The 24,958-nt window shown below is 49.7% G+C and overlaps 1 protein-coding gene across 1 annotated transcript in view; it reads left to right on the top strand.

Annotated features, from left to right (window-relative positions):
* Window positions 1–17,497, top strand: part of LOC127235883 (probable ubiquitin carboxyl-terminal hydrolase MINDY-4) — a 69,002-nt gene extending 51,505 nt beyond the window's left edge. Inside the window, exons 15-17 of the mRNA XM_051203270.1 lie at window positions 7,366–7,546; window positions 8,049–8,121; window positions 17,092–17,497. Of these exons, the coding sequence (XP_051059227.1) occupies window positions 7,366–7,546; window positions 8,049–8,121; window positions 17,092–17,140 (303 nt within the window). The 3' untranslated portion in view covers window positions 17,141–17,497. The remainder of the gene's footprint in view (window positions 1–7,365; window positions 7,547–8,048; window positions 8,122–17,091) is intronic.
* The last annotated feature ends 7,461 nt before the right edge of the window (window positions 17,498–24,958 follow it).

Here is a 24,958-nt window from a genome sequence, read left to right as displayed (position 1 = left end):
CTGGAGTTCAGGTTCAGCCTGAGCTGATTAGAAGAAACAGGACTTGGCTGCCGATGCCACAGACACTTCTGACTCAAACAGCAGATTCTGGGGTCCAGAAAGGATAGCTGAAAAGAACTCTTAATGGTTCATAATGTGGGTGTGCATTGTGTGTGTGTGTGTGTGTGTGTGTGTGTGTGTGTGTGTGTGTGTGTGTGTTTGAATTCATAATGCATGAATGTATTGGTGTGTTGAGGGAGGGAGGTCTCTGGAGGCAGGAGCTTGACATCTTAGGCTTTCTATTACTTCCTTAAGGCTGCTGCAACAAAATGCTACAGGCTGGGTGGCTGAAACAATGGAGGAGCCTCTTTTACAGCCCCTGGTAGTCCAAGACCAAGGTGTGAGCTGGTTGGGCTTTTCGGAAGGCAGCAGGGAGAAGCTTTGGGAGTGGGGGCCTCCGCTGATGGGCGCCGTATTCCAGCTCTTCTTGGTCTCCCTGTCTCATAGACGCAGCACTCCTGGCCCTGACTCTATTGTCACTTGGCTGATCGTTCCCTGTATCTTTGTTTCTAAGGACCTCTGTTGGCTTCAGAGCACACTGCTCTGGTATAACCTCATGTCAACCAATGGCATGTGCAGCCCCAGTTCCGGAGAAGGTTCAGTTCACAGGCTCTTGGGCTTACATGTCCTTTGGGAGATGCGCAGCTCAGCCCACACAGCTTCGTTTGGCCTGCTTGCTGGGGTGTGGTCCCTCTGCCTCCTTTCCTGCTGGGGAAAGGAAGCTTGCAAAGGCCCGGGCTTTAAGTGAAGCTGGTGGTGTACTGATGATGGCACCATGGGCTGGCCAGGGGTGCTCCTGATCAGGCCTGCTGCCTCAGCTGCTGTCAGACCTTCTCGGAGGCTCGCTGTTAGTGGCTTCATATGTACAGCATTCTGTGGCTGTGGAGAGCACTGTCCCGAGGGTCAACAGGAGACTTACATGGGGCTCAGACACTAAGAGGGCCTAGTTGAGGCTGCCTCACGGCCACAAACAGGAAGCAAGGTGCTTACCGTATGCCCCCCACGGGAATGCTAGGTAAATGACTTAGCAGAGTGGGAGGGAGCTGGGATTTTTGTCCCACCCTTTCTGTGTGACATCTTATTTAGGTCTGCTGTCTCTTGTTCATGAGCCATGTAGTGGTCCTCTTCCTGACTCCCTATCTGAGTGACACCCCAGCTTCATGGAATGTAGATGTATGGGTTCTGGCTGCCTGGAGAGGAAAGGAGACAGCTCCTTTCTGGCTGTGTTGCTGTCAGGAGTAAGGCAGCAGTTTGACCCTGTGGCCAAGGAGAAGCCCCGAGAGCCTGGGAGGCTCCAATGGTCTCCAGCGTGACAGCCCATGGCTTGAACAGCGTAAGTGTGGCCAGTTTCATAGACTGCAGGCTAACCACGATCCCTGATGTCTTCGTATGGTCCAGGCTGCCTGTGAAAATGTAAACTATTTTCATTTGGTCAGTAGAGGGCAAATGAGGGGGAAAACAGTCGAGGCCACCCTTCACTCAGAATGTAGTAACTGTTGGAGAAAATTGGGCCCAGTGACTCATAGATTCTTTGAGTCCACATGGCCCCTTTGCTGACCAAGCAGGGAAGTATTATTCCCTGTGGGGAGTGGATACTTCCTTGTGCATTGCAAGCCCACTGAGGATGGAATTCTAGATGGCACCTTCTTTTGCTACCAAGAAGTCATCAAGGCTGGCTGTTGGCCTCTCCTTCCCCTAAAGACCAGGCTGGGCCTGGCAGCCTTCAACTTCTTCATATCATCTCTCCTCCCTTCTGACCCTGTGGCACTAGGGGCCTCCATCAGTCACATGTGACAAAGGACCCCCCAGGAAGCTGAAAACTCAAGTTCAAGTCTAGACAGAGATCAGTTCTTGGCCTAGCCAGCCCCCTTTATTGGATAGCATTAACACAGCCATAAGGAAGTCCCAGCATTTGAATATCATTGATCCTGAGACCCTCGCTTCCCATACACTCCATTCCCTAAAGCAGTGTAATCTTTAAAAACATAGATCCAATCATACCATTCTGTGTTCAAAACCCTCCAGAGCCATTTCGTTTCCCAGGACTATCATGAGTTACATTGGGTTCACTAAAATTCCTATGTGAAGTCCTGACCCTTGGTACCCCTGAGCGGAACTGTGTCTGGTGATGGTATTTAAGGTGATTAAGTTAGAATGAGGTCACTAGGATGGCCCTAATCCAAACAACAGTGTCATCGTAAGAAGAGATTAGGATGTAGACAAACACACACACACACACACACAGAGAGAGAGAGAGAGAGAGGGAGAGAGAGAGAGAAGACCTTGTGAGACATAGGGGGATCAGTTAGCTAAAGGGACATACTCCAGCAAACAATTCAGACAACACCTCGATTTCAGACTGCTCCAAATTTTTGAGAAACTAAATCTATGTTGCTTAAGATACTCAGTGTTTGCTATGGTGGCCTGGGCACAAGTAACTAATGCAGAGGCTAAAATCGCAAACTTTTCATGGCCCATGGGCCCCCTCAGAGCGGAGCCATCCCCCTTCATGTACTCTCCTGCTGATGCTGGGCCTTAGCTACGCCTGCCTCTACGTGATTGTTCCTCCCTCTGGCTTTTGCATACGCTGTTCCATCCACCTGCCCTGCCTCTACCGCTCTTCAAGGTTTGGCTTAATGTTTCTTCCTGAAAGGGAAGCCTTTGTCACCTCTGCCATCCCTCTGATCAGAGAGCTCTGCTCCTCACCTTGTCAACCTCCATCCAAGCCCCTGATTCCTCGGTGGGCCTCTCCTTGACTTCAGCATCATATTTTATTGCCTGAAGATGGAATTCCCCCCCCCCCTGCATTTCAGCGCGTAGGAGATGACAGCACACTGTGTTAGCTAGACTTGGTTACTTGGCCTGTTCTTGGTGGTGTGAGAAATGGTGGTGACGCACAGCACGTTTAGACTCGTTTGACTGGCCACTCTCTGCTGTCTTCACTGGTCTTATGATAATGTTCGTGGGGAACCTTGCATGGGGAACCGAGGCGAAGGGACAAACATGCCAGGCAGACAGAGCTTAGTGAGAAGATTTATTAGAAAGGGAAAGGGTCGGGGAAGGAAAGAGAAAAGAGGTAAAGAGACACAGAGACAGAGAGAGGACAGAGGAGGAGAAGAGGGGGACAGTAAGTCCTGTCTGCCCCAGGGGAACAGTGGGAGGGCAAGAAAGAGAGGAACCAGGAAGAGAGGTGGGTGGGGTCCTTCTTTTTAAGGGGTCCTTTGCATCTGCGTGCAGACTTGTAGTCATAGAACACTTGGCTGACCAGAGTACTGCCTGAGTGCATTCTGCCAGGTGACAGGGCCAGGCCAGCGTCATGCCTGAATCCTTACAGATCTCATTCTCCACATTGTGTTTCCATCGTCTATTGGGTGGCTGAGGATAGTGTAATCACATCAAATGAATGTCACCATTATAGATGGGAAAGTAATTCTGCTTGTAGTCAAGTGCTGATCCTTGAGAACAAGGGCTTGAATATGGCCATCTGTACTGGCTGGAGGCCATTCACTACTGTGAGAGAGAGAGACTAAGATTCAGATTTTAAAAACACCCCCGAGAACCAGCAAGATGGCTCAGCAGGTAAAAGTGATTGTCGCCAGGCCTGATGACCTGCGTTCAAACCCCAGAACCCACATAATAGGAGGAAAGTACTGTGTACCCCAGGTTGTTGTCTGACCTTCACCTATATGTCATCACACGTGGGTCCCCACACACATATACAAAATAGCTTAATGTTTAAGAGAATTTCAAAATCCCACGAAAACTTGAAATGTGGATGCAGTGACCTACTCAGAAATAAGCCTAAGTCAACTGAAATCATTACTTGTCTTTTGAAAGTTTAGAGAGAAGACCGGGTGTAACACACACACACACACACACACACACACACACACACACACACACACACACACACACACACAAGGCATTCTTGATAAAGACAGTGAAATCCTTAAAGATAACTTTTCAAAAACCAAAAATGTAAAAACACCAAGGAATAAACTTAACCAAGACAAACCTTCTAAATGATTTTCTGAAATGCATAAAAGATTAGAATAGCAGAGTAACATGTCAAGTGTGGGCAGTGAGATTCAATGTGGTAAAGGTACTGCTTTCTCTAAACTGAAAATTTAAATTCCCAAATCGGACTAGGACGGAAAACTCAGCATAGAGCATTGGCCTAACATGGTCAAGGTACTAGATCAGTGGTTTTCAACCTATGGGTTGTGGTCCCTTTGGAGGTCACATATCAGGTATCTAGTGTATCAGATACTTACATTAAAATTCATAACAGTAGCAAAATTATAGTTATGAAGTAGCAATGAACATAAATCTATGGTTGGTGATTGCCACAACATGAGGAACTATCTTAAAGGGTTGGAGCATTAGGAAGGTTGAGAACCTTTTTTAATTAATTAAATTTAATTAAAACCCCAGCACTTCACGGGAAAAAGCTCCCAATGGTTTGTCTGTCTGTTTGTTTTTGAGACAGAGTTTCTGTGTGTATCTGGCTGTCCTCTCACTCTGTAGACCAAGCTGGCTTCGAACTCACAGGCATCTGCCTGCCTCTGTCTCTCTGCCTCTGCCTCTCTGCCTCTGCCTCTCTGCCTCTGCCTCTCTGCCTCTGCCTCTCTGCCTCTGCCTCTGCCTCCGGAGTGCTGAGATTAAGGGTGTGTTACTACCACCACCTGGTCCAAAGGGTTTTTTAAATGGTTTGTCTAAGGAAGAAAATGTGCTTAGGAAGAGCCAGGTAGTTTTGAAATTCATAATGGAATTTGCATACAAACAGTGAAGACTACAGTAATCAAAACATAAGGCATAGGAATAGACACATGGATCAATGAAAAAAAAAATGCCAAAAATAGAATTACACAGACACACACACACACACACACACTAGGTTTCAAATTAATGGAGAAAGGTTAGTTCACTTAATATAAAATATTACATGAGACATAGGCTTGTGTTATGTGCCTGTAATTCCAGCACTCAGGAGGATCTAGAAATTAAGGCTAGCTTGAGCTACATGTGGAGACTCTGTCTCACAACAACAACACCATATAAGCAACTACCCCCAAAAAAAACCCCAAAACTAAAAATAAACCCAAACAACTAAAACCCAGAGATTGTTGTAGCAATTGGTTGTTCATTTGACAAAAATCTACAAGTCTACCAGTCATTTGGCAAATGAAAAATGGCTCACATCACACTAGTAATCAAGACAGGCAAATTATATCAACTTCACAGTTTGTTAATCAGATCCACAAGAATGTGACATAAAAGGCATGAAAGCTGGCGGAAGGAACTTTGGTATGCTATAGAAATTAAAAGACACTATCCTTGACCTCAAAACTCTGACTCTGGAAGCCATTCTCCTGAGAATAGTACATCCTATAGAACACTGGCAGCTCAAATCTGCCATTTGCATGCTCAGAATCAGGCCATTCTTACTGACTTAGACAGTGTTTGTCAAAACTCACAGTATAGATGTATACTCATTGATGGTGAAACACTTGAATGGCATTAAAATAAAATCTGAAAAGCCAGGAGTGTGGCTCGGGGGTGGCAGGGCACAGGTTCACCACAATCTCTCCAGTTTATCCCTCAACACTAAAAGTAAGTTAAAAAGTTCAGAACAATAAAAACAACTAAAGCAACTTGTGATGGTATGGCATGGCCCCCAGGGGAGAGCCTGGCCTGCACTAAGGGAATGGCATGCCCAGTTCCCCAAGACCCCTAAGGAAGTTTCTCTGGAAAATCTCTCCTAGTGGAAAAGGCTTGTGAATGAGTCCACTCATTTCTAAGCCCTCTGGGCAGTGTTTTGCTCTTAATCTTTTGACTGTTGTTTATAAATGGCAAGCTGCCCTCTGTTCCTGGTTTGGAAAATTCAAGAGCTGATGGCGTCCAGGCCTGCCCATGGCTGGCTTGAGGCTCCTTTCCTGCCTGTTGTGAGTAAGTACAGTCCCAGGCCGTGCTTCTCAAGAAAAACCTCTTTGGAGCATAGAAAGGAAGCTAAGCTTATAGTAGGGTTAGGCAGGGGGCAGGCATGCCCCAGTGCACCACAGCTCAGAAGGAGCAAAGTCCATTTGGGTGACACATACAGCTGAGCAGAGAGAGTTAGTGTCATTGTCACCCAGGGCTGAGTACTTGGTCAACGTGGTCCTCCTGTTCTCCATTTTAATAGATGTGTCCTTCATGGAAGACAGTCTAAGAACACCCTCTCTTTCTCAGGTACCTCCAGCATTACCCCTGAGGTGGGAGCTGCCTCACAATTCTGTGGTGGGCCCTAGAGCAATCATGCCCTTCTCCCCATTGGAAAAATAGCTCCCATTCTTTCCTTAGTCCACAGCAGAGGCTGTAAACACCTGAGTAGCAAATATCTCATCTCCTGGGCGGATTAGGTGGGACCAGCTGAACATTGCTGAATAAACCAGTACTGGCCGGCACTCAGAGAAGAGTGTGTCGCAGGTGACCTACCGAAGGGCTCATAAATAGGATATCTCTGTAGGAAGCAGTGTGCCGGTGTGCTGGGGTCTCTGGTTTGCTCCCATGCATCCTTAGCCAGCCGTGAGAGTCCCTGGCTGGGAACTTGCAGAGAGACTTTTTTCTCCATGTTCTGGTGCTGCCCTGGTCTCATCCTCCAAGCTCTCTCACCAAACAGCCGACTGCACCCCGGATTTCTCAAACACCATAGACTGCTAGCTTATACCCTTCCCTCCTGGCTCCCCAGGGGCCCCGATCCTGTCTGTCTTCAATGCACAATTCTAGTTGCAGTCCAGTGTTCGTCCTGAGGACCTTCATTTTTCAACTATTTGCTCACACGTTGGGCAGGGTCTTGGTAGGATGCATGTGTTGGTGTCACAAGGCAACAGACGAACTGTGGTGCTGTGATTGAGGGGACAATTGCTCAGCGACATGCTCCTGAGAACCAGAAGGAAGCAGGGATGCCTGCTCACTGACTGAGAAGTTGGGGTGATACAGTTCTCCCAAAGGGAGGACAAAGACTGGGAAGACCCAGGGGTTGGTGAGCTTAGTAACTATGAGGAGTACATCAAGAGTAGTTAGGAGGTCATGGCTGAGCCACACATGAGTGAGGTGTGGGAGAGACTGGAGGAGAAGAGAGGCTTAGAGGACTGTGTGCTGTGGCAAGGTTGTCACTTGGAAGCAATGCTATGTGTGAATTCCCTGAGATCCTTGTTGGGAGGTGGCCAGCTCTAAAAGGTGGGTCTGGGCAACAGGAGGGGTTTCTAGCATCACACCAGTCATCTCCCGGAAGTCAGCCTCAACTCAGCTGGTCAGCACATTGGAACAGGTCTTTCCCTCTTTCAGGTGGGCTGCTTCCTGAAGACTCCGAGGTTCCCCATTTGGGTGGTGTGCAGCGAGAGCCACTTCAGCATCCTCTTCAGCCTACAGCCAGAGCTCTTGTCTGACTGGAGGGTGGAACGACTCTTTGACCTGTATTACTATGATGGTTTGGCCAACCAGCAGGAGGAGATTAGGCTGACTGTTGGTGAGACACCCTAACCAGCCTTCACATACCTTCTTGGGATACTTATGGGTGGGGGGGGAGGCAGAGAGTGATGCTGTCTTGCCATCTTGCAAGAGAGGGCCATGGGTGGACCTTGAGCACTTGATGGAAAGGTGCGAGGTGAAGTTAAGACCATATGCAAGTGTCCTGTGAGCTTTCGTGATAGGTTTGGATTTGCTTTTAAGGAAGTAGGATGTCATGGAAGGTTTTAGAGCAGAGGAATAATCAGGCCACATGCATTTTCAGAAAAAAAAAATATTGTGGTAACTAAAGTAGGGCAGGGGTTTGGTGGAGGCTGGAGGTGAGAGGCCAGTGTACTGTCTAGGTAAGAATCAGTGACCAAGAAGGAGGGTGGATTCAGTTAAGATGGAGATGGGTGTCTGGTGCTCAAAGGGTTGGGTGGACCCCTGGAGTTGCCTGTGCTGGCCTCCGGATGAGTGCGTACCCTGAGATGATGTGAGTGCTTTTTCTCCCTCCTCCCTAGATACCACCAAGACCACCCCAGAGGACAGCAGCAGTGACCTTGTCCCTCCCCTTGAGCTCTGTATCAGAACCAAGTGAGTGGGGTTGCCTCTAATGTAAAACTCACCCTGAGGCTAGGATGTGCATTGGTTGGGGACATTAGGCGTGCAGACACAAAGACTTCATGGGTGGCCTGATGGAGAAAGGTGTGGTCAGCTAATACCAAGCAGCTGATAAGACACTGGGTTGGGTGCTTATACTTAGGCAGGTGTCTCCAAGGACCAAGGGTTAGTTGGCTGACTTTGCAGGAGCTGGAGAATTGAACAGAATTGGAAAGGGGTGTGGATACCCAGGTGTGGTACGAGGGGGTTGGCTGCCCACAACAGTAGTGCCTGCCTATCCCCATGTGTTATAGCCAGTCTGAACACTGAAGGAGTTGTTTCTGTCTCCAAGGCACAGGTAGGTCCTTGACACTCTATTCAGGGGAGATTGCCGCCCAGGCTAGAGTTGAGGAAAGCCCATCCCTTTCTTCCTAAGCTTTTTATTGTGCCCCAAGCTGGACCTTTGCTCTGCAGAGTCTGTGGGCTGTCACTCGTAGAAGCCTCTGGCTCACTTGGCCAGTTCTTCAGACTCTGTAGTGATGACTGGGAGACCTTAGTGTTTGGTAGGGGAGCAATAGGGAGCATCTTGGGAGGGAAATGAGATTCTGGTTGCTTTTCCAGGGATGGAGTGCAGGTCATTGTGGTTCTGAGCATGTGTTCTGGAGCCAGACTGCAGGCTGGCTTCAGTCTGTAAAGTGGGGACAATGGCAGTTTGGAGCCCACGTGGGTAGCTTTCTAGCACTAGCTCTCACTGTCACCATCCTTGGCACTCACGACAGGTGCTGTCTCAAGAGGAATCTCTTTCCCTGACTTGAAAGTGGCTGGGGCTGGAGTCACTGCCTGGCCCCGAGACTCTGACCACCTGAGATGCACATGGAGTCCAGGCAGGCTGCCCCTTGCAGGCAAGCCTTTGAAGGGGGCTGAGGAAGAGAGCAGGGACTGCCGTGGCACTGTGGAAGCATCAGGAAGGGGAAGTGGGAGGGCTACAGGCACAGCCCCATTGTGCCAGTCCCCTGCCCTCCCCCACAGGGATGCAGCATTCCTGTGGGGTCACAGGCTGGCTGTTTTCATCAGAGGATTGGGGGCACATGCAGGTCTCTGGCCTTTCAAGTACAAAGGGCCACTCATTCCAGGTGATGAGTGAAGGGCTTTGAAGGGGAAAGGAGGTGACACTGGCCTTGGCACTTGGCGCAGGCTAGTATAGGAGGCCACAAGATGATCTTTCTGAAGGAGAAGGGCCCAGCCGCCCTCTAGGCACACAGCCTCCACGCTCCCAGACCACTGGGATGCTCCTTGACATCTTCTTTTGACTTTCTCTTTGTACCCTTCCTGCCAGTAGTAACCCTTAACCTCTTCACTGCCTGCCCTCTTCTCCCAGTGGATTGCTCCTGATTGGCCAAGCAGCCCCGAGCCTCGACTGGGCTTTGAGCTCAGTCCGTTGGGCAGTTGTTTGAGAACGGCTCAGGGTTTTGGGCTGCCTTGAGGTAGCCTCTTGCCCTGAGATAGCTGGCACAGAGCTCAGTTCAGAGTCATCGAGGGTGGGCTTGGATCTCTTCTGCTGCTGCTTTTGTCTCTGACCCATCCCTAACCCGTTCTTCTCCAGTCACCCCTAGTGAAGGAAGTGTCTGGCTTTCTCTGCCCTCACTTCTGCTCTCTGTCCCATGCATAGATGAGACAGAGCCCTGGCATCTTCAGAAGTGCTTCCCATTGTTTGTCACGGAGAGAAATATCACCATTTGTATAGCATACAGGGTTAGAGACAACAGGCTCCAGCCCCCACCCAGCCCCAGGAAGGCTAGGGGAAGCCTATGTGAGTTCTGGATGACTCGCTGGGGAGTCTTGTCCCATAGATTAGGTCCTCAGGCTTGTAGACATCAGCTTCCTTTGAAGAGTATGTTAGGACTGGACTCTCCAGGCCAAAGTGGGCCTCTGTGGATGAGACCTGAGGACGTGAATCCCAATGCAGTTCCTAGCTACTACTGGTGCTATAGCCCTAGGACTACTTAAGAAAACATTCATTCATTCATTTGTGTTTACAGTGTGCATGTGGGGGGGAGGGGCAGGTGTGCATGCATGCACACATGCATTCGTGCATACCTATGCATACTATGGATTCCAGAAGGAGGCATCAGGTAATCCCCCCATCCCACCAAATTTCTTTGAGGTGGGATCTTTTGTTGAATTTGGGGCTCATGTTTTCCTGGAAAGTCTAAAGGCCAGCAAGCTCTAGCAATACTCCCATTGCAGCTGGAGCTACAGACATGTGGGGTGCCTGGCTTATTACCTGGTGCTGGGATTTGAACTCTGGTCCTCATTACTGCTCAGCAAGCACTCTTAATCGTGGAACCATCTCTCTAGGCCCTGGGGATACTTTTGAGAAAGGCTGCTTAATGGGTAAGGGCCTTCCCCAGCCCCATCTGCCTTGTGAACCTGCCTGTGTGAGTCAGTTACCAAGGGAGGTACCAAGTCTGAATGATAACCAGAGCCAGCAACTTTATTCCTAACACCAGGTTTTTGCATGCTCTACTTTCTCACTATATTCACCATGCCTGGTGTACCTGGCCAGTTACCATGGGAGCTCTTTCCCAGAGTTTTTCCCAGAATTATTGCCAGAAGGCGGAGTGGGTGAGTGAAGAGTAGAATGGTCAAGTCCCTGTCCCCTGGATTCATCAGATAACAAGCCACTGTAATGGGAAACAGCAGGCCAGGAATCTTAGTCCAAGGAGTTGAATTACAAAGGCTTTGTGGTTTGTTCTTGCTGCTCAAAGGGGGAGCTTGGGAAGGTGGCCTCTGAGGTCACTGTGAGGACCTGCTGGAATGGTCTTGGCTATGGGTTTGATTGAGGTGAGGGGGCAGATCCTGCTGCCCATAGACCTGACTTAGGCTATCCATGGTGCCATAGCCCATTCTCAGGCCACTGCCAAAACCAGAGTCAGATTTCAAATGCCTGGTGAGATGCAGCCAATGTTCCAAATCATCCTGTCCATCTGTGAGATGAGTGGCTAGCCAGAGCACCCAGTGGGTAGGTGCCATTTCCTTCTCATCATGCCAGCTCTTGTGGAAACCCTGGTCCTGATTCTTTAGAAGAAACAGCTGGATAAGACTTAGTCCCCACTCTCAGGGAGTCAAGTTCAGAATCAACCCTGATCAAACCCAGGGGAGATGACCTCTTCTACTTAAGCCCAGCCTTGCTCCCCTGCCGGAATCATCACCCACCTGGCAATGGGCTTAGTCCGCAGAGGGGTATCCAGGCACCCCTCAATCCAGCCCTTTCTTTTATAGATGGGAAGGTATAGGTTTCCCAGTCACTTTGAGTCCACAGAGACTCAGACTCTCACTTTCCCAGCCCAGTGGTGGGTCACTGTGCAGACAGTGTGACTTCCTGCCACCTGGCCTTGCTGTCACGGAGGCATTGCACAAGCCCAGACTCTGGGTTTTGCCTTCAGAGAAGAGCATCCTAATTAGAAACATCGCTAGGCCTGTGTGCCGCCCCTGCTCTCAGTATGATGCACATCCCAGCCCCACACAGTCTCATGTTGCCTTTGCTGGGTCAGGAATGTGGGGGGCCATCTCTTGCCCCTCCCGGTTGCTCTGAAACTACATCAGCCAAATGAGACTCGTTGGGGTCATTTCTAACAGCACACACTGACCTCTCCCAGGCCTCCATCCTCACTGGAGTGAGAAAAGATGAAACCCTTGTCACCAGGCCAGAGACGAGAGGAAAGGGCTCATAACCGGGCCTGGAGCTGGGGCCCAGATGTTTCTGTTTGGAGGCTCAGACAAGAGATGCAAAGTGGTTCCTGCCAGGGTCAGTGTGTCTGAGGCCTGGGAGAGCACCACCTCCCTCAGGGATGCCTTACCCACCTGTGTTACCCCACTTTACTTCTGCTGATGCCTCTGTGTGAGATCCCCACTTATAGTGCCCCTTAGCCAGAGAAGGAGCTCTCCCTGGCATCCGGCTGTCTGTCAATCTCACTCTTGGTGTGCTGCTGTCTACATAGTCCCACTCTGCCCTGGCTTGTCACATTGTCTGGTTAGTCCTCCTGACCTCAGTTCTGACCAACTGTCAGTCAGCTGTCATCACCTCATGGCCAAGCAGCTGTAAGTTATAAAGTAGAACCACGGAAGTATTCCCGGACATTTACAAAGGGCCCCTGAACATGTAGGGTAAGGCAGGCAAGAGAGGGATGGGCTGGCGGAGAAGGCGTGGAGATGCGCATAGGACAGCCTGCTGAGTCGTGTAAAGAGTGAATAAAGACCTGGATTTTTATGTGAGGTCTGGGTGGGGTGCGAGGAGAGTGGGCTCCAGAGGAGATGTATAAGAGGAGAGCTGGCTGTGCAGGAGTGTCCCCATACCTCAGAACTCTGGGCCACAGGTGACATCAGCCCTTTTGCTGACACTAGCACAAGCGCTGAGAGCCACCTCCAAGCCAAGACCTCTTCTGCCAGGGGCCTGGATCTGAGCCTAGAGAAGGTTGGATGGGCCAGGAGGATTGGCCAAGGCCACATATGACAGGGAGCATGCAGGCCTAGCTCTAGAACTATGTCTAATTCAGGATGGCCCACGGGACAGAAACTTGTGCACAGGCTGACTGGAAGAGCAAGGCCAGCGGAAGGACCCGTGGGTGCACCTTCAGCAGTCTGGAGCATTGGAACCAGGCCTGCCTGCCTGCCTTTTGCTGCTGCCCTATGTGGGCTCTTTTCTTATATGTAGTCCATCAGGATGGCAGTGGTCTGAATCAGTTCAGGCTGGAGCTGACTGCAAGGCAGTGATTGCCCTGAGGCTGGAGATGGCCTATTTGCATGCCATGGCCCGCTCTGTGATGTTGCTGTTGACTTTGAGTTCAAAGCTCAGCTACTGAGTTGGTGGTCCTTGGTGGGGTAGTCCCTCACCTTTGGGATTGTTTGGCAGTCTTGAAACACTTTCAGCAGTCATAGTCAGGGGGAGAGCACAAAATGTCCCCCAGTGAACAGAGCAGCTCCCACACCAGAATTATCCAGTACTGCGCTGCTTTGAAGTGTGCTGTGTGTCTGGCTCCTGAGTTAGTGCTGATGACAGCCTGGCCATTGACCCCGGCGGCACATGCGTGCACCCCTCCATGTCACCGTTCACTTCTCTGCAGTCCTTCATGGCTGCCGCTGCATTTTTTTTTTGTCACAGCTTTCTTCCTCAAGACCGTGCCGATCCACTGTCCTGCTCAACCTTCTGCATTTCAGATGGCTCTGATTTTTCATACCATAGCAAAATGCTTCTCTCCGCTGCCTTTGCACCTGGCCAGGATGGGAGGGCTGGTTTCCTTGTGAATGGCTTCAAAACCGTCCGTAGACCTAGCAGGGTGCCAGTGAGGCTCCGTGACCGGTGTAACACAGATGTTCAGTGACGGGTGAATGTGACTCACCCTGCACTTAAGCCAAACCCATGTTGTCCATCGGGAGCCCTTGGGAGAGCTTAGATTTGCCTGTCCGTGGGGAAGGCAGAGTCGGGGGGTTGAGTGGCTATGAAGAGCATGGCAGTCTAGACCTTGGGGACCAAGCTGAGGGTGGATCTGACACTCTCCAGCGTGCCTCCTTTCCGTCATCGGTGGAGAATCTGTATTTAAGACATGCATTTGGGTTGTTTTGTTTTTTAAGATTCGCTTATTTTATGTATATGGGTGTTTTGTCTATATGTACATCTATACACCAGAAGAAGGCATCAGATCCCATGGGGCTACAGTTATAGACAGTTGTGAGCTACCATGTGAGTGCTGCAAATTGAACCCAGGACCGCCAGAAGAGTACCCAGTGTTCTCACGCACGGAGCCATCTCTTAGGGACCCTAAGATGTGTTCTCGGTACCTAAGGGATGCTTGGTATCTAGTAAGATACAGATCTTACTAGAACAATAAAAGGGTTTTTAATGGAGTACTTTCAGAACTACAAAGGAAGAGATAATTATAAACTTCAAAAAAACATTGTATTAATACAGATCATTGAATCACTACTAACTCAGTATCTGCAGTAGATCAGCCTGCCTTTCAGAACCTGGGCCCAGCACCTCTCCACCCATACCTGCTAAGTGTGACAGTAATAGCAGAATAGCAGGGGCCTTTTTTCTTGCTCATAGACCTATGCTGCCTTCTCTGGGACTCCATGAGATTCCAACCCCCAAATCTTACCAGCAGAAGACTCCTCATGTAACAGTCAGTTTCTCCAAGTTCTGTCAAGTTGCCTACCAGTATGGTGACCAAGTCTACCACTCAGGCAGTGGAATGCTACAATGTGGATGCCCTCCTTCAAATTACATGTGTTCTATCTAAGTGAACAAGCCTGATATGAGTCCCCTGGCTTTACCTGACATATAAGATGCTTGGGAAGTGGTCTAGAGCAACAAAGATCACTGAGCTACCCAGTTCTCCCCCATCTCGTAGACTAAGAGACTGGTCCTTGGGACTCTCCCGTTGATGATTAGGAGATTAGGAAAGATGCAGGAAATGATGAATGTGAGAGTGCACTGGCATTTGTTCCCAGCAGAGATTAGGATGGATTCTACAAAGGTGATTCTGCCAGCAGTGGTTCTGGAAAGACCTCCTTTTATAGTTCTGTAGGCAGTGAAGGATCAGCTTCCCGAAAGCTGCATGACCCTACTGGAGTGAGCTCTTGCAGTGTTACTGGCTGCCACCAAATGACACCATAGAGAACACAGAATCTTAGGAGGAGTTTTTCAAAATAATATTTATGCCTAAGCTGGTTTTCCCCACCTACCTATTCTTGCCCTCTTAAATAGACTTTTTTTTCTTTCTTTTTTTCTGGAACATTGACTAGGGTACACACTAGGGTAGCATTCTGTCTTGCACATGACATTCTCACATCCTCCTTGGTTTAGGAAGTATATCTTGTCCTGTTATGCCTTGGTGGCACTAGAGCATGGTGTTAGTTGTTCTGTGTGCCTGTGAGCAACTTCTGTCTTCCACACTGGAGAAAGAGGCGCAGAATTGTAACTAAGATGTGTTGCTGTTGTTGTTATTTTCCAAATGAAAGAAACCTGTTTATTTGATGGGAAATGGTATGGTGTAAAACAGAAAAGGTGAAATGGGAAATACAGTGTATACATCTACCAAGAAGCTGCTTATAACCTACAGGAAAGTGGGTTAGAAGGCAGAGTGAGTATGACTCCTGCTATCTCTGGAATGGTGTAATTTTCAGCCTAAAAAGTAGAGATACTGAGGCGCAGTGCAGACAGCCTCAGAGTACAAAGAGCAGCCTCTAAGGAAGGAGTGGGAGTTGAGTTGGAGGGCGAGGAACATTGGGTTCAAGATGAACCTTTCATTTGTCACTCCATAAAAAGTGGGGACGTTTCAGGACCTCCTGACGATATAAAATCTGAGGATGTTTAAATCTCTTCTATAAGACAGCATAGTGTTTACATATGGCCTGCACATCTTTCTGTGTAGTTTGGTCTCTGGTTACTTACAGTATCTAATCTGCAAGCATGTGTTATACTATATTGTTTACAGAATAAAGAAGAAAAGTCAGGCTGTGTATGTTTAGTACAGGTTAGTTTCTTGGCTTGTGGGAGGGTACATTTTTGTTGCTGCTATTTCTAGATCTACAGATGGTTGAATCTGTGGCTGGGAAACCAATGTGTTTTAGTTGTGATCATAGTGTTGTGACCACAGTATCTAACAGAAACAACATAGAAGGGACAGATTTCACATAGTTCATGGTTTGGGGGTTCAGTCCATCTGGGTGGGGAGGGCATGTATGGTAAATCAGCTTGATTTTAGTAGAAGGATCATTTGACAGAGGATGTTCACATCATGGTAGACCAGAAAACCGAATCTAACAGGAGTCAGGGGCTGGGTATCATCTCCAGAGACTTACTACCAGAGACCTCATTTCTGGAAGGTTCCGCAGCCTCCCAAAATGGCACCACCAAGAATTCAAACCATGAGCCTATGGGGGGCATTTCAGATTCCAGTGGTATATCTGTGGATAGGGCCTCCTGCTTCCGATCATTCCGCTGGGCAGTGCTGCAGTGTGAGTCTGAGGGAAGCTGGTTTCTCTCTTGCTGAAGCTCCCGTCTAGGAGCTTTCTTGAATTAAAACAAGTAAAGCTTCTCTTTTCCCCTTGCCTGTGGCAGTTAGGATTTTGACTTGACCTCTGGATTTGAAAACATGATGTTAGGGGCCCCTCTAATAATCTTCATACACTGTGAAACGTTGTTAAGCCCCAGTCTCCCGTTCTGCCCTATAGTGCTGCCTAGCAACATCCATATTCTAATTCATGTTGTCTTAGGATGCCTATATAGGCAGAATACCCCAGTGGTAGATTTGCATAGATTCTCCATCTGCTGTAAAAGGATTCCCATCAATTGTTTGGAAAATCAACTCTATGGATTAGAATCAGGTGTTAGGAAATGTCCTCATCTCACCTACAATAACTGCCCCCATTGGAGCTGAGATGCTACCATTTACCTACTTGTTCTTCTTAAGCTTTGTAAATCAGGTTTAAAACCCATCTTATCCTGTGGAACTCATAGCCCTCAGTAGCTCCTGCGGCACAGGGAGAAATGCCCCAGTCGGTTTTCAGCTCTCGGCCTCCTCGTCATCTTTCTCCCTGCCTTTCTGGCTCCTCTCCTGGACCTTGGATACACCCAGCATATCTGTTTCCCTAACCCTAACAGGTGCCCCTTAAGGGCCATTGTCAGACACTGCTGGACAAGGGCTAGGTCTGGATTTACTTGGTTGAGATAAATCTTTAGAAAGTTGTAGTGCCGGCAACAGGCACATTCAACTGTGGCACAAATGGGCAAGTTGCCCGTCACCTCTGTCTTCCCTGTTGTTACCAGGGACCTGGGTGTCTGTTCTGCGTGCCATGTGGGTGTTTAGGTTGGAGTGTGAAAAACTATTGGGCAGGTTGGAGCCTCAAGCTCCCTTCCTGAGCCCCTGCAGCTCTAATACTCTTCTATCATTCTCTTTCTAGATGGAAGGGGGCATCGGTGAACTGGAATGGCTCAGACCCCATCCTGTGACCTTCGGATACATCACGCTCCATGGCTTCAGCTCTCATCCCTGGGATGACCCCTGGACCCCGGATCTTAGGGTCTAGTCTCTTAGAGGAGTCCTCCTGCCTGAGTTACATGGCCACAGAGGCAAGCGGAACAACCTTCAGCTTATTCCATGAAGGGCCATGGTAGGGCCCAGTACACTGCTGAGGTTCTCTCCCAATACAACTGTGACAGCCAAAGACGGGAAAGCCATCAAAGACTCTGCCTTTAGTCTGCATTCCTCCTGGATAGCCCTCTCTCCAAGGCCTCTGGTGTGGCTGGCCTTGGGGACAGTGGACACTTGTTGCTACAGCTTCCATAAAGCAAAAGTCAAGCCTTTGACCAGGGCCAAGACTTTGTGGTTCATTGGTGTGAGGGGAGCACAGATCTGCTTCCCCCATGCCTGAAGTGGGACAGGACAGGGAGGGGGAAGGCCCCCAGTGGGCACAGTGCCTCCAAGTCAATATCTGAGGACAAGCACTGCCCTTTGCCTCAGGGATGCCCTCACTAGGTCCCCTGGTTTCTCTGTTTTCTGCTGGAGCAGCATAGTCTAAGATGCAAGCTACAAAGTGTATTATCCAAGAGAAGCCCAGTCGGTAGGGAGACCAAGCCAGGGGGCAGCTGCTTCTCCTGTGAGACCACATGAGGATGGGGTGGGCCCAGGAGGAGGCTGGGATGGACGTGGGTGGAAAGCTACTCAGGGAGCTTGGCCGTGCATGTGAGCAAAAGAGGTGGGGACAAGCAGAGGGATGAAGTGTGGGCTTCCCTGCGGCCATGGGGAGAACTGACTGCCAGTGTCAATGGTGGGGATGGTGGGGCTCCGGAAGTACTCACATTGCAGAATAAAGAGATAGGTTGGATGGGAAAATGGTATGAATTTCACTTGCTACGTCGGTGTATATCCTATGGCTTTCACCAAGGAGTGTGATACAGCATCTGGGAGGCTGGGGCAGAACTCGGGGAGGGATGTCTGGATCAAAGCCAAAGTCCAAGGCCACTTGTAGCAGCAGTTCACGGGAAGGACCTAGAGACAAAGCTCCAGCACTCATAATCCCCGCCATATGGCTATCCAGGGAAGACACTAGGACCGAAATAATGACAAAGCCTGCAGGCACCTCCAGCCCTAGCTCAGGGGCCACGAAGAGGTGGGTGCTTACACACTGGGATCAAGGGATGCATGCACGAGTTGTAGTTGCTTTAGGGCAGCCATCTTTGGCCTCCATTTATGTCCATATGGGGTTTAGGAGCCAAGCTGCTCTAGGGCTGTGTCCTCTACTGTAAAAAGACCCCTCCTTTAGGGAGTTGGGGGTTTGGTAGGTACAACTACAGAGTCTATCTTATGTTCCTTTGACTAGGGCGCATGCTGTGTCCCAACTGCAGATCTTTGGGGGAACAGGGAGGAGCCAACCATGCCATAGGAGAATGAGAGGGCGGGGGATGGCTGTGTCCTCCACCGGGCTCCCTTGGGGCTTGCTGTGTAAACTTTAGTGGCCATTCACAGCAGGTTCCCAGTAGAAATGCTTCCTATATCTCCTTGAAATGCTTATGCATTTGTTTTCCTTGGCCAGGGATGGGCGGCTGCACAGTGCCTGGCTGAGGAAGTTGGTTTCCCTGCAGTGGCCTTGTTTATCGGCCTGGGGAGGAAAAGTATCTTTTCAATGAAACCCACTTAGTCTCCTTGCCAGGGGCTCTTTGGCAGTGCTAGAGAAAACAAACAATTCCCAGCATTGCTGCAGAAGGTTAACCCAACAAAGCACAGAGCTTGCTTTTCTAGGAGCCCAGATGCAGATACTCCAATGATGCCCTGGAGTGGAAGGTGGGCAGAGCCGGGTACCACCACTCCCAGGCCTTGAAACCAGGAAACATCCTCAGTTACCCTCTCCGCGCTGTAGGAATGAAACAGGAGGCTGTGCCTCATCACAAGTGGGCATTGTCCACATGGGCTGGTTGTTTTCTAGGGGTGCAGTTTGTAGGCTCTTCCAGAAAAGAGGGATCCTAGAGGCTGCTCTTTGTCTCCAGTGGGCATACAGATGGGTCTGGCTCCTTCCTTTCTCAGGATGTCCTATGTGCTCTCTCCCTCTCCCTCTCCCTCCCCCTCCCCCTTCCCCCCTCCCCCCCCTCTCTCTGTGTGTGTGTGTGTGTGTGTGTGTGTGTGTGTGTGTGTCCCTGCCCATTTCTTAGGGTAGGCCAGCTCTTCTGTGGAGGACAGCCTCCCCTCATCCCCTTTGTGTAACACCTGAGTCTTCTCTCTGAACTAGGCTTGAGAGCCACATGAAACCCCATATGGCTTTGCCTATACATACTGGATCAGCTCTAGTCATGTGCTCAGTGCCTCAGCTTTCCCATAACTCTTCCCCAGGTGTCCCAGTGTCGCCAATTCCTTCCATCACAAGTGGGCATTGTCCATTTGGGCACGCTGTTTTCTAAGGATGAAGTGGGTAGGCTTCTGCGGATCATAGCCCTCTTCCAACCTGTATTAAAATCTTTAATACTCACATCCGTGTGTGTTAAGGGTCCATAGTTCTGTCTCTGTTGTTCTGCTTGGAGACACACTCTGCAGTTCACATCAGGTTTTCAAGGCATTGTCCTGGAGCCTGTCTTGCTTGGCTTTAGGAGCAAAGACACATCTTTCTGTCCTTGCAGCTGATGCCTCTATACAAAGATACCCTTGCTAACTGCATCACCCAAACTGCCCTCCTTCACTCATAGACAAGAAGGGTAAAGATGGCTGGCTTGATAGAACACTAGCTTAATTTCTTTAGTGTGCTGCACAGAGCAGGGTCCAGGACAGCAGGGGTTCCTAGGGGTCAGAACTAGGCCAGGGCTTAGAGAGGTCCTAAGATAAGGGGGCATTCAAACTTGGCCTGATTGCCCCCAGTGTCTCTGTGTCTCAGGGACAGGACCAGCAATGGGCAGTGGACAGCAGAGCCTCCAGTCTGCTAAGAGTGAAGAGACCTAGTTGCCATGTACCCTCAGCTCTGCTAAGGATCACCGACAACGGAGGACTTTTTCCTGTTTTGGGTGCTGGCTTTACTACCCAAAGTGATCTTCAGAGCAGCAACAACGCTGGGAGTTTCTCATCCAGCCTCCATCCCAGCCCCACTCACCCAACATCTGCATTCTAAAATAGGGGACCAGTTCCAATCTGAAGTGCTCTGCTATAGACCTTGTGATTTTCATGAAATACAGAGGGCTACAAAGGATCACCTGGTAGGTCTGGGAGGAAGATGCTGCCCTAGCATCCACCTGACCCACATGTATGTAGCCCTGAACACTTCAGCTTGTTGAGCTTTGCTGTCTTGTGTGTGAAACAGCAGCTGCACAGCACTCTGGCTAAGATGAAGCGAGTTCACACGCTGGAGCACTTAGAACAGGTCCCAGCACCTTGTGAGGGCTCCATGGATGCTTCTTGCCAGGTTCTCCATGGGACAAGGTAGAAGTTTCTTGGAGGAATGTCTACCCTGGGCCTTAAAGCACCCAATAATAACTGAATAACTGAATAACTGAAAGAATGACCATTCCTGATGGAAGATACAGTGTGAGCAGACATGCCACGGCTGTCGAAATGTGTGTGAACAGTGTTCCCAGAGGACCAGTGTCAAGTGTAGTTGTTTGTGTTTTTACTCTTTGCTCTTTGGTTCTTTGAGGGCCTACCACCCAGCTCCCAAATAATTACACAAGAGTCTAATTCTGTCCTCAGCTTGGCTTATCTCTAGCCAGCTTTTCTTAGCTTTAATTACCCTTATGTCTCTGGGCTTTTACCTTTCTCTATCTCTGTACATCTTTTCTTCTTATTCCATGTGTGGCTGGGGGGCTGACCCCTTCTTGTCTCATTCATGGATCTTCTCTTCCAAGATTTCTCCTGTTGATTTCTTTCTGCTTACGAGCCCTGTCTATCCTTTCTCCTGTCTGGCTATTGGTCATCCAGCTCTTTATTAGACCAATCAGGAGTTTTAGACAGGCAAAGTAACACAGCTTCACAGAGTTAAACGATTGCAACATAAAAGAATACAACACGTCTTGCATCATTAAACAGATGTTCCACAGCATAAACAAATGTATTGCATCTTCAACTAATATTCTACAACAGTCAGGAGCAGAGAACAGACGAAGACCCCCTATGGGACCAAGGTGGGGCACTTTCCTTGAAAAGGAGACTTGCTTAACGTTTCTGTGCTAGGTCTCTTTCCCTTCATGTGACAGGTACTCAGGGCAGAAGCAGGGGGCTGCTGGTAGGAAGGCAGCATAGGAGGGCATGCGTGGGTAAGGTGGTGATGTCCTGTGAGCCCTGAGCAGGGTCCTAACACCTCCACCAAATGCTCAGACAATCCTCAGAGTTGTAGGAGGCAATCAAGTTAGGCTGCCAAATCTTTTGGCAGGTATTTGGCTCCACCCAAAAGAGTTTTCCCTCCTCCCTAATTGTGCCCTAATCCTCACAGGGCTGTGGGAGGTGTGATTATCAGGCAAAAATGCCAAGCATGTGTGATAATGGAGATTGCTTCATGCACACTGCAGGATGGGGGTTGGCAGGTAAGCGGCATAGCCAGGAGCAATATGGCCAGGGCTTTTGTGTTGGGCAGCGATCTGAGATTTAGATCGCTGAGAGGGCTTAGTGATGGCCATAGCCGGCGGGTAGCCTCTCTGACCATGCTCTCTCTCCTGTCCCCAGCCCCACAAATACCCATTCTGCACCTTTCTCCAGGAGACTCGCTTAAGACCTTCTTTGCCTCTGCAGATGGGAAACTGAGGGGCTTTTCTTTTGTGGCAGGTTCCTGGAGGCCAGAGCACCAGGTGGTACTTGGACCAGTGGGGGGAGGGGGCGTCCAGTTTGCTTCTTCCCACCTCCCTCCCCTCCAGCCCTAGGTGAGCTCTACCCACCTGAAGTCACAGCAGCAGATACCCCATGAGTTTGTCACTTCCTTTGTGTCCCTTGGTGTGGCCGGTTCCTCCTTCCAGCTCATATGCCCAACTGTCATGTCCTACTAGTCACATGGTTTGGCTCCAAAGCCCTCCCTTGGGAATCCCCCAAGGGACTTCCATGATGCCCTTGACTTCTTTGCCACCACTACAGATCCTGTAGGGCTCCTGGTCCACAGGCTCTCCTTGAACTAGATGCTCCCATACACACATACACACATATACACATACATGTGCAGTTCTGCATCTAAGACATCATGCAACTTCCCTTCTGCCTGGACCCAGGGTTCTTCCTTCTTTCCCCAGGTATTGATCCAGCTGAAGGTTGCAGCTGCAGGCATTGAGAAACCCTGCCCTGCCACTCGCCACAGCCTGCCTCCACCAACAGCCTGTCACTGGACATTGGGCTGGGCACCCAAACCGTTGGTTCAGGGTGTGGTTCTGAGATTAAACCTGGCGCCTTTCCTGTGGCCCCTCTGATAAGAGTGATCCTGGGTGTTTATCTGGTACTTTTTTTTTTTTTTTTTTTTTTTTTTTGGTCCTTTGGAGCCTATGAAATTGACAAACACCATCCTCTCTAGGGAGCCTTGGTGATAAGTACAATGCACAGCCACCTCCCAGTGGCCTGCTTGCTTTCAGGGCCCTTGAGACACTTGAGTTCAATACCATCCCTAAGCCCTGCCCTGCCCCGCCCCTTCCTGGCCCAGCACGGGAAGAACCTGGGGTATGATTAATAATTACATGGGGACAGTGTGTAAACAGCCACTACTGTGCATGGGAACCTTGTCCTAGGAAGGGTTGTTTACTATTAATCTCCTGCCCCCTGCCCAACACATTTCTGAGCCCAATCCCTTCTTGGATGACTCTGGATGGAGCAGACAGAGGCTTCCTGAGGGGAGAAGAGGTAAAAGCTAATAGTAACAGTAAAAGCTAATGCATAGGGAAAAGGTGGTAATGAGGTGCAAAAGATATTCTGGGGGAGGAAGGGAGCAGGACACAGAGGATGCTCGGGTGTGGGGAGAGCAGGACACAAAAGGATGCTCTGGGGATGTGGGGGGATCAGGGCTACAGAGGATGCTCTGGGGATGTGGGGGGATTAGGGGAACAGAGGATGCTCTGGGTGTGTGAGCAGAGCAGGGGCACGGAGGACACTCGTGGGATATCAGATGGAAGGGACTTGGGGAATCTAGGAGTGACGGGAAGGTTAAAGATGTGAGCATGGAAACAGAAAGGACTTTGAATAGGTTGTGGAGTTTGAGCATTAGTACTGGGGAGCCACAGCAGGCTTTAGGACAGTGGTGGCTCCAAGCTGTGTTCAGAAGACTGAGATGTCAACAATGTGTGGACAGTAAACCAACTTTAGAGCTGGGGCTAAAGGACAAGGTGGGAGAGAATGAGGCAGCCTAGGGACTAGGTGTGTGGGGCCATGTCCTGGATTCAAGTCCTGCTGTCACCCCCTAATTCTTGCCAAGCAGGACTTGGCCTGGAGTAGCTGCCCCCTCTGTTAGCTGCGCCGACAGCCACAGTTCTCCCAGGAACAGTCTGTGAAACTTCCCAGCCTCGGATGGATGAAGGTTTGCCCTACTTGCCTGCCTTGGCAAACCATGAAGAAGGGGCCTCAGCCTGGGGAGGAGCCAAGGCTTTGTTCAGATGCTGGCCATGACTGGACCCACTGCCCATGGTTTCCCTTACTGTTAGTGACCTTGGGCCAGATGGCAAGAATTGCTTGGCTCCTATATGCTGGCGTTGTAGAGTACAGCCAGGCTGGCAGGATAGTTCTCAGTCACTTGAGAGCCTTGGTCAGGGATCTTCCCCATGGGGAGACTTGGTGTCCCTACCTATGTTCTGAAGGTCTGAGACCCCTCTCTGGCCATTGGGATTTCAGAGGCCATTGTGGAAAATGCTCAACCCCCAAGGTCCAGGAACTTCCATCAGATGTCATACTTCCAACCCCAGGATGGGACTCTGGTACCTTTGTCTGGTGTCAGGCTCTAAGATCTCTTCTAGACCCATGGGTCAAAGGCCCAATCCTGTCTTCTCCTGCTGTTGTCCCCCTGGGTTTGGGGGACACCAATCATGGGTTTCATGCTATCAGACAAAGTAAGGAGTTGGGATAATACAGTGTTAATGATTTTGAACTTAGAATTTATTTGGTTTAGGTCTTAGCTCCTTCTCCCATTTATGTCACAAAACAACCAGTTGGGGTGCAGCTTAATTCGTAAAGTGAGTATCTATCATGTACAAAGCCTTAAATCCAAGTCCCGGATCCCAACATTTGAGATCAAAAGTTCCAGGTTGTCGTTGGCCACAGAGCAAATACAGAGTCAGCCTGCAGTATGTGAGTCTGCCCCTCTGGTGTGAGGGTACCCCAGGGCTTAGAGTAGCGCTGGCAATTAGAAGTGCACAGGGATGATTGGCCTTGCTCCTGGGAGCTGGACAGAGGGCCTGTGATGCAAGTGTGACCATAGCAGATGTCATCGTAGAATGAGACTGGCTGGACCTCATACAAGTTGGCTGAATCCTGGATGATGCTGAACTCATCATCCCCAGAGTCCCCTCCCAAATGGCATATCCTTTTCCCTTTGGCACCTCTGACTTTTCTTGGGCCACATGGAGAAATACATTTTTTGTTTGGCCCTCCCTGTACCAGGCTTTGTTTGGCCTCTGGTTTTGAAAATGAACAAATGATGGGCCCTGAAGCTGGGCCTCTCTCCTCAGCAGGAATCACTTCTGAGGATGAGGACGGAGGCCACTGTGACAAGCTCTGGGTGCAGCCTCAGTGATCCTGGGGACAGATATGGACACTGAGTCTGGGGGTATTCATTCTTCCTCCTTGTTCAGCTGCTCTGTGCAGATGTGGGGGCTTCCGAACATCTCCACGGCTGA

This window comes from Phodopus roborovskii, unplaced genomic scaffold (genome assembly GCF_943737965.1).
Source record: "Phodopus roborovskii unplaced genomic scaffold, PHOROB, whole genome shotgun sequence".
NCBI classification, from domain to species: domain Eukaryota; kingdom Metazoa; phylum Chordata; class Mammalia; order Rodentia; family Cricetidae; genus Phodopus; species Phodopus roborovskii.
This window is presented reverse-complemented; position numbering and strand designations above follow the sequence as displayed.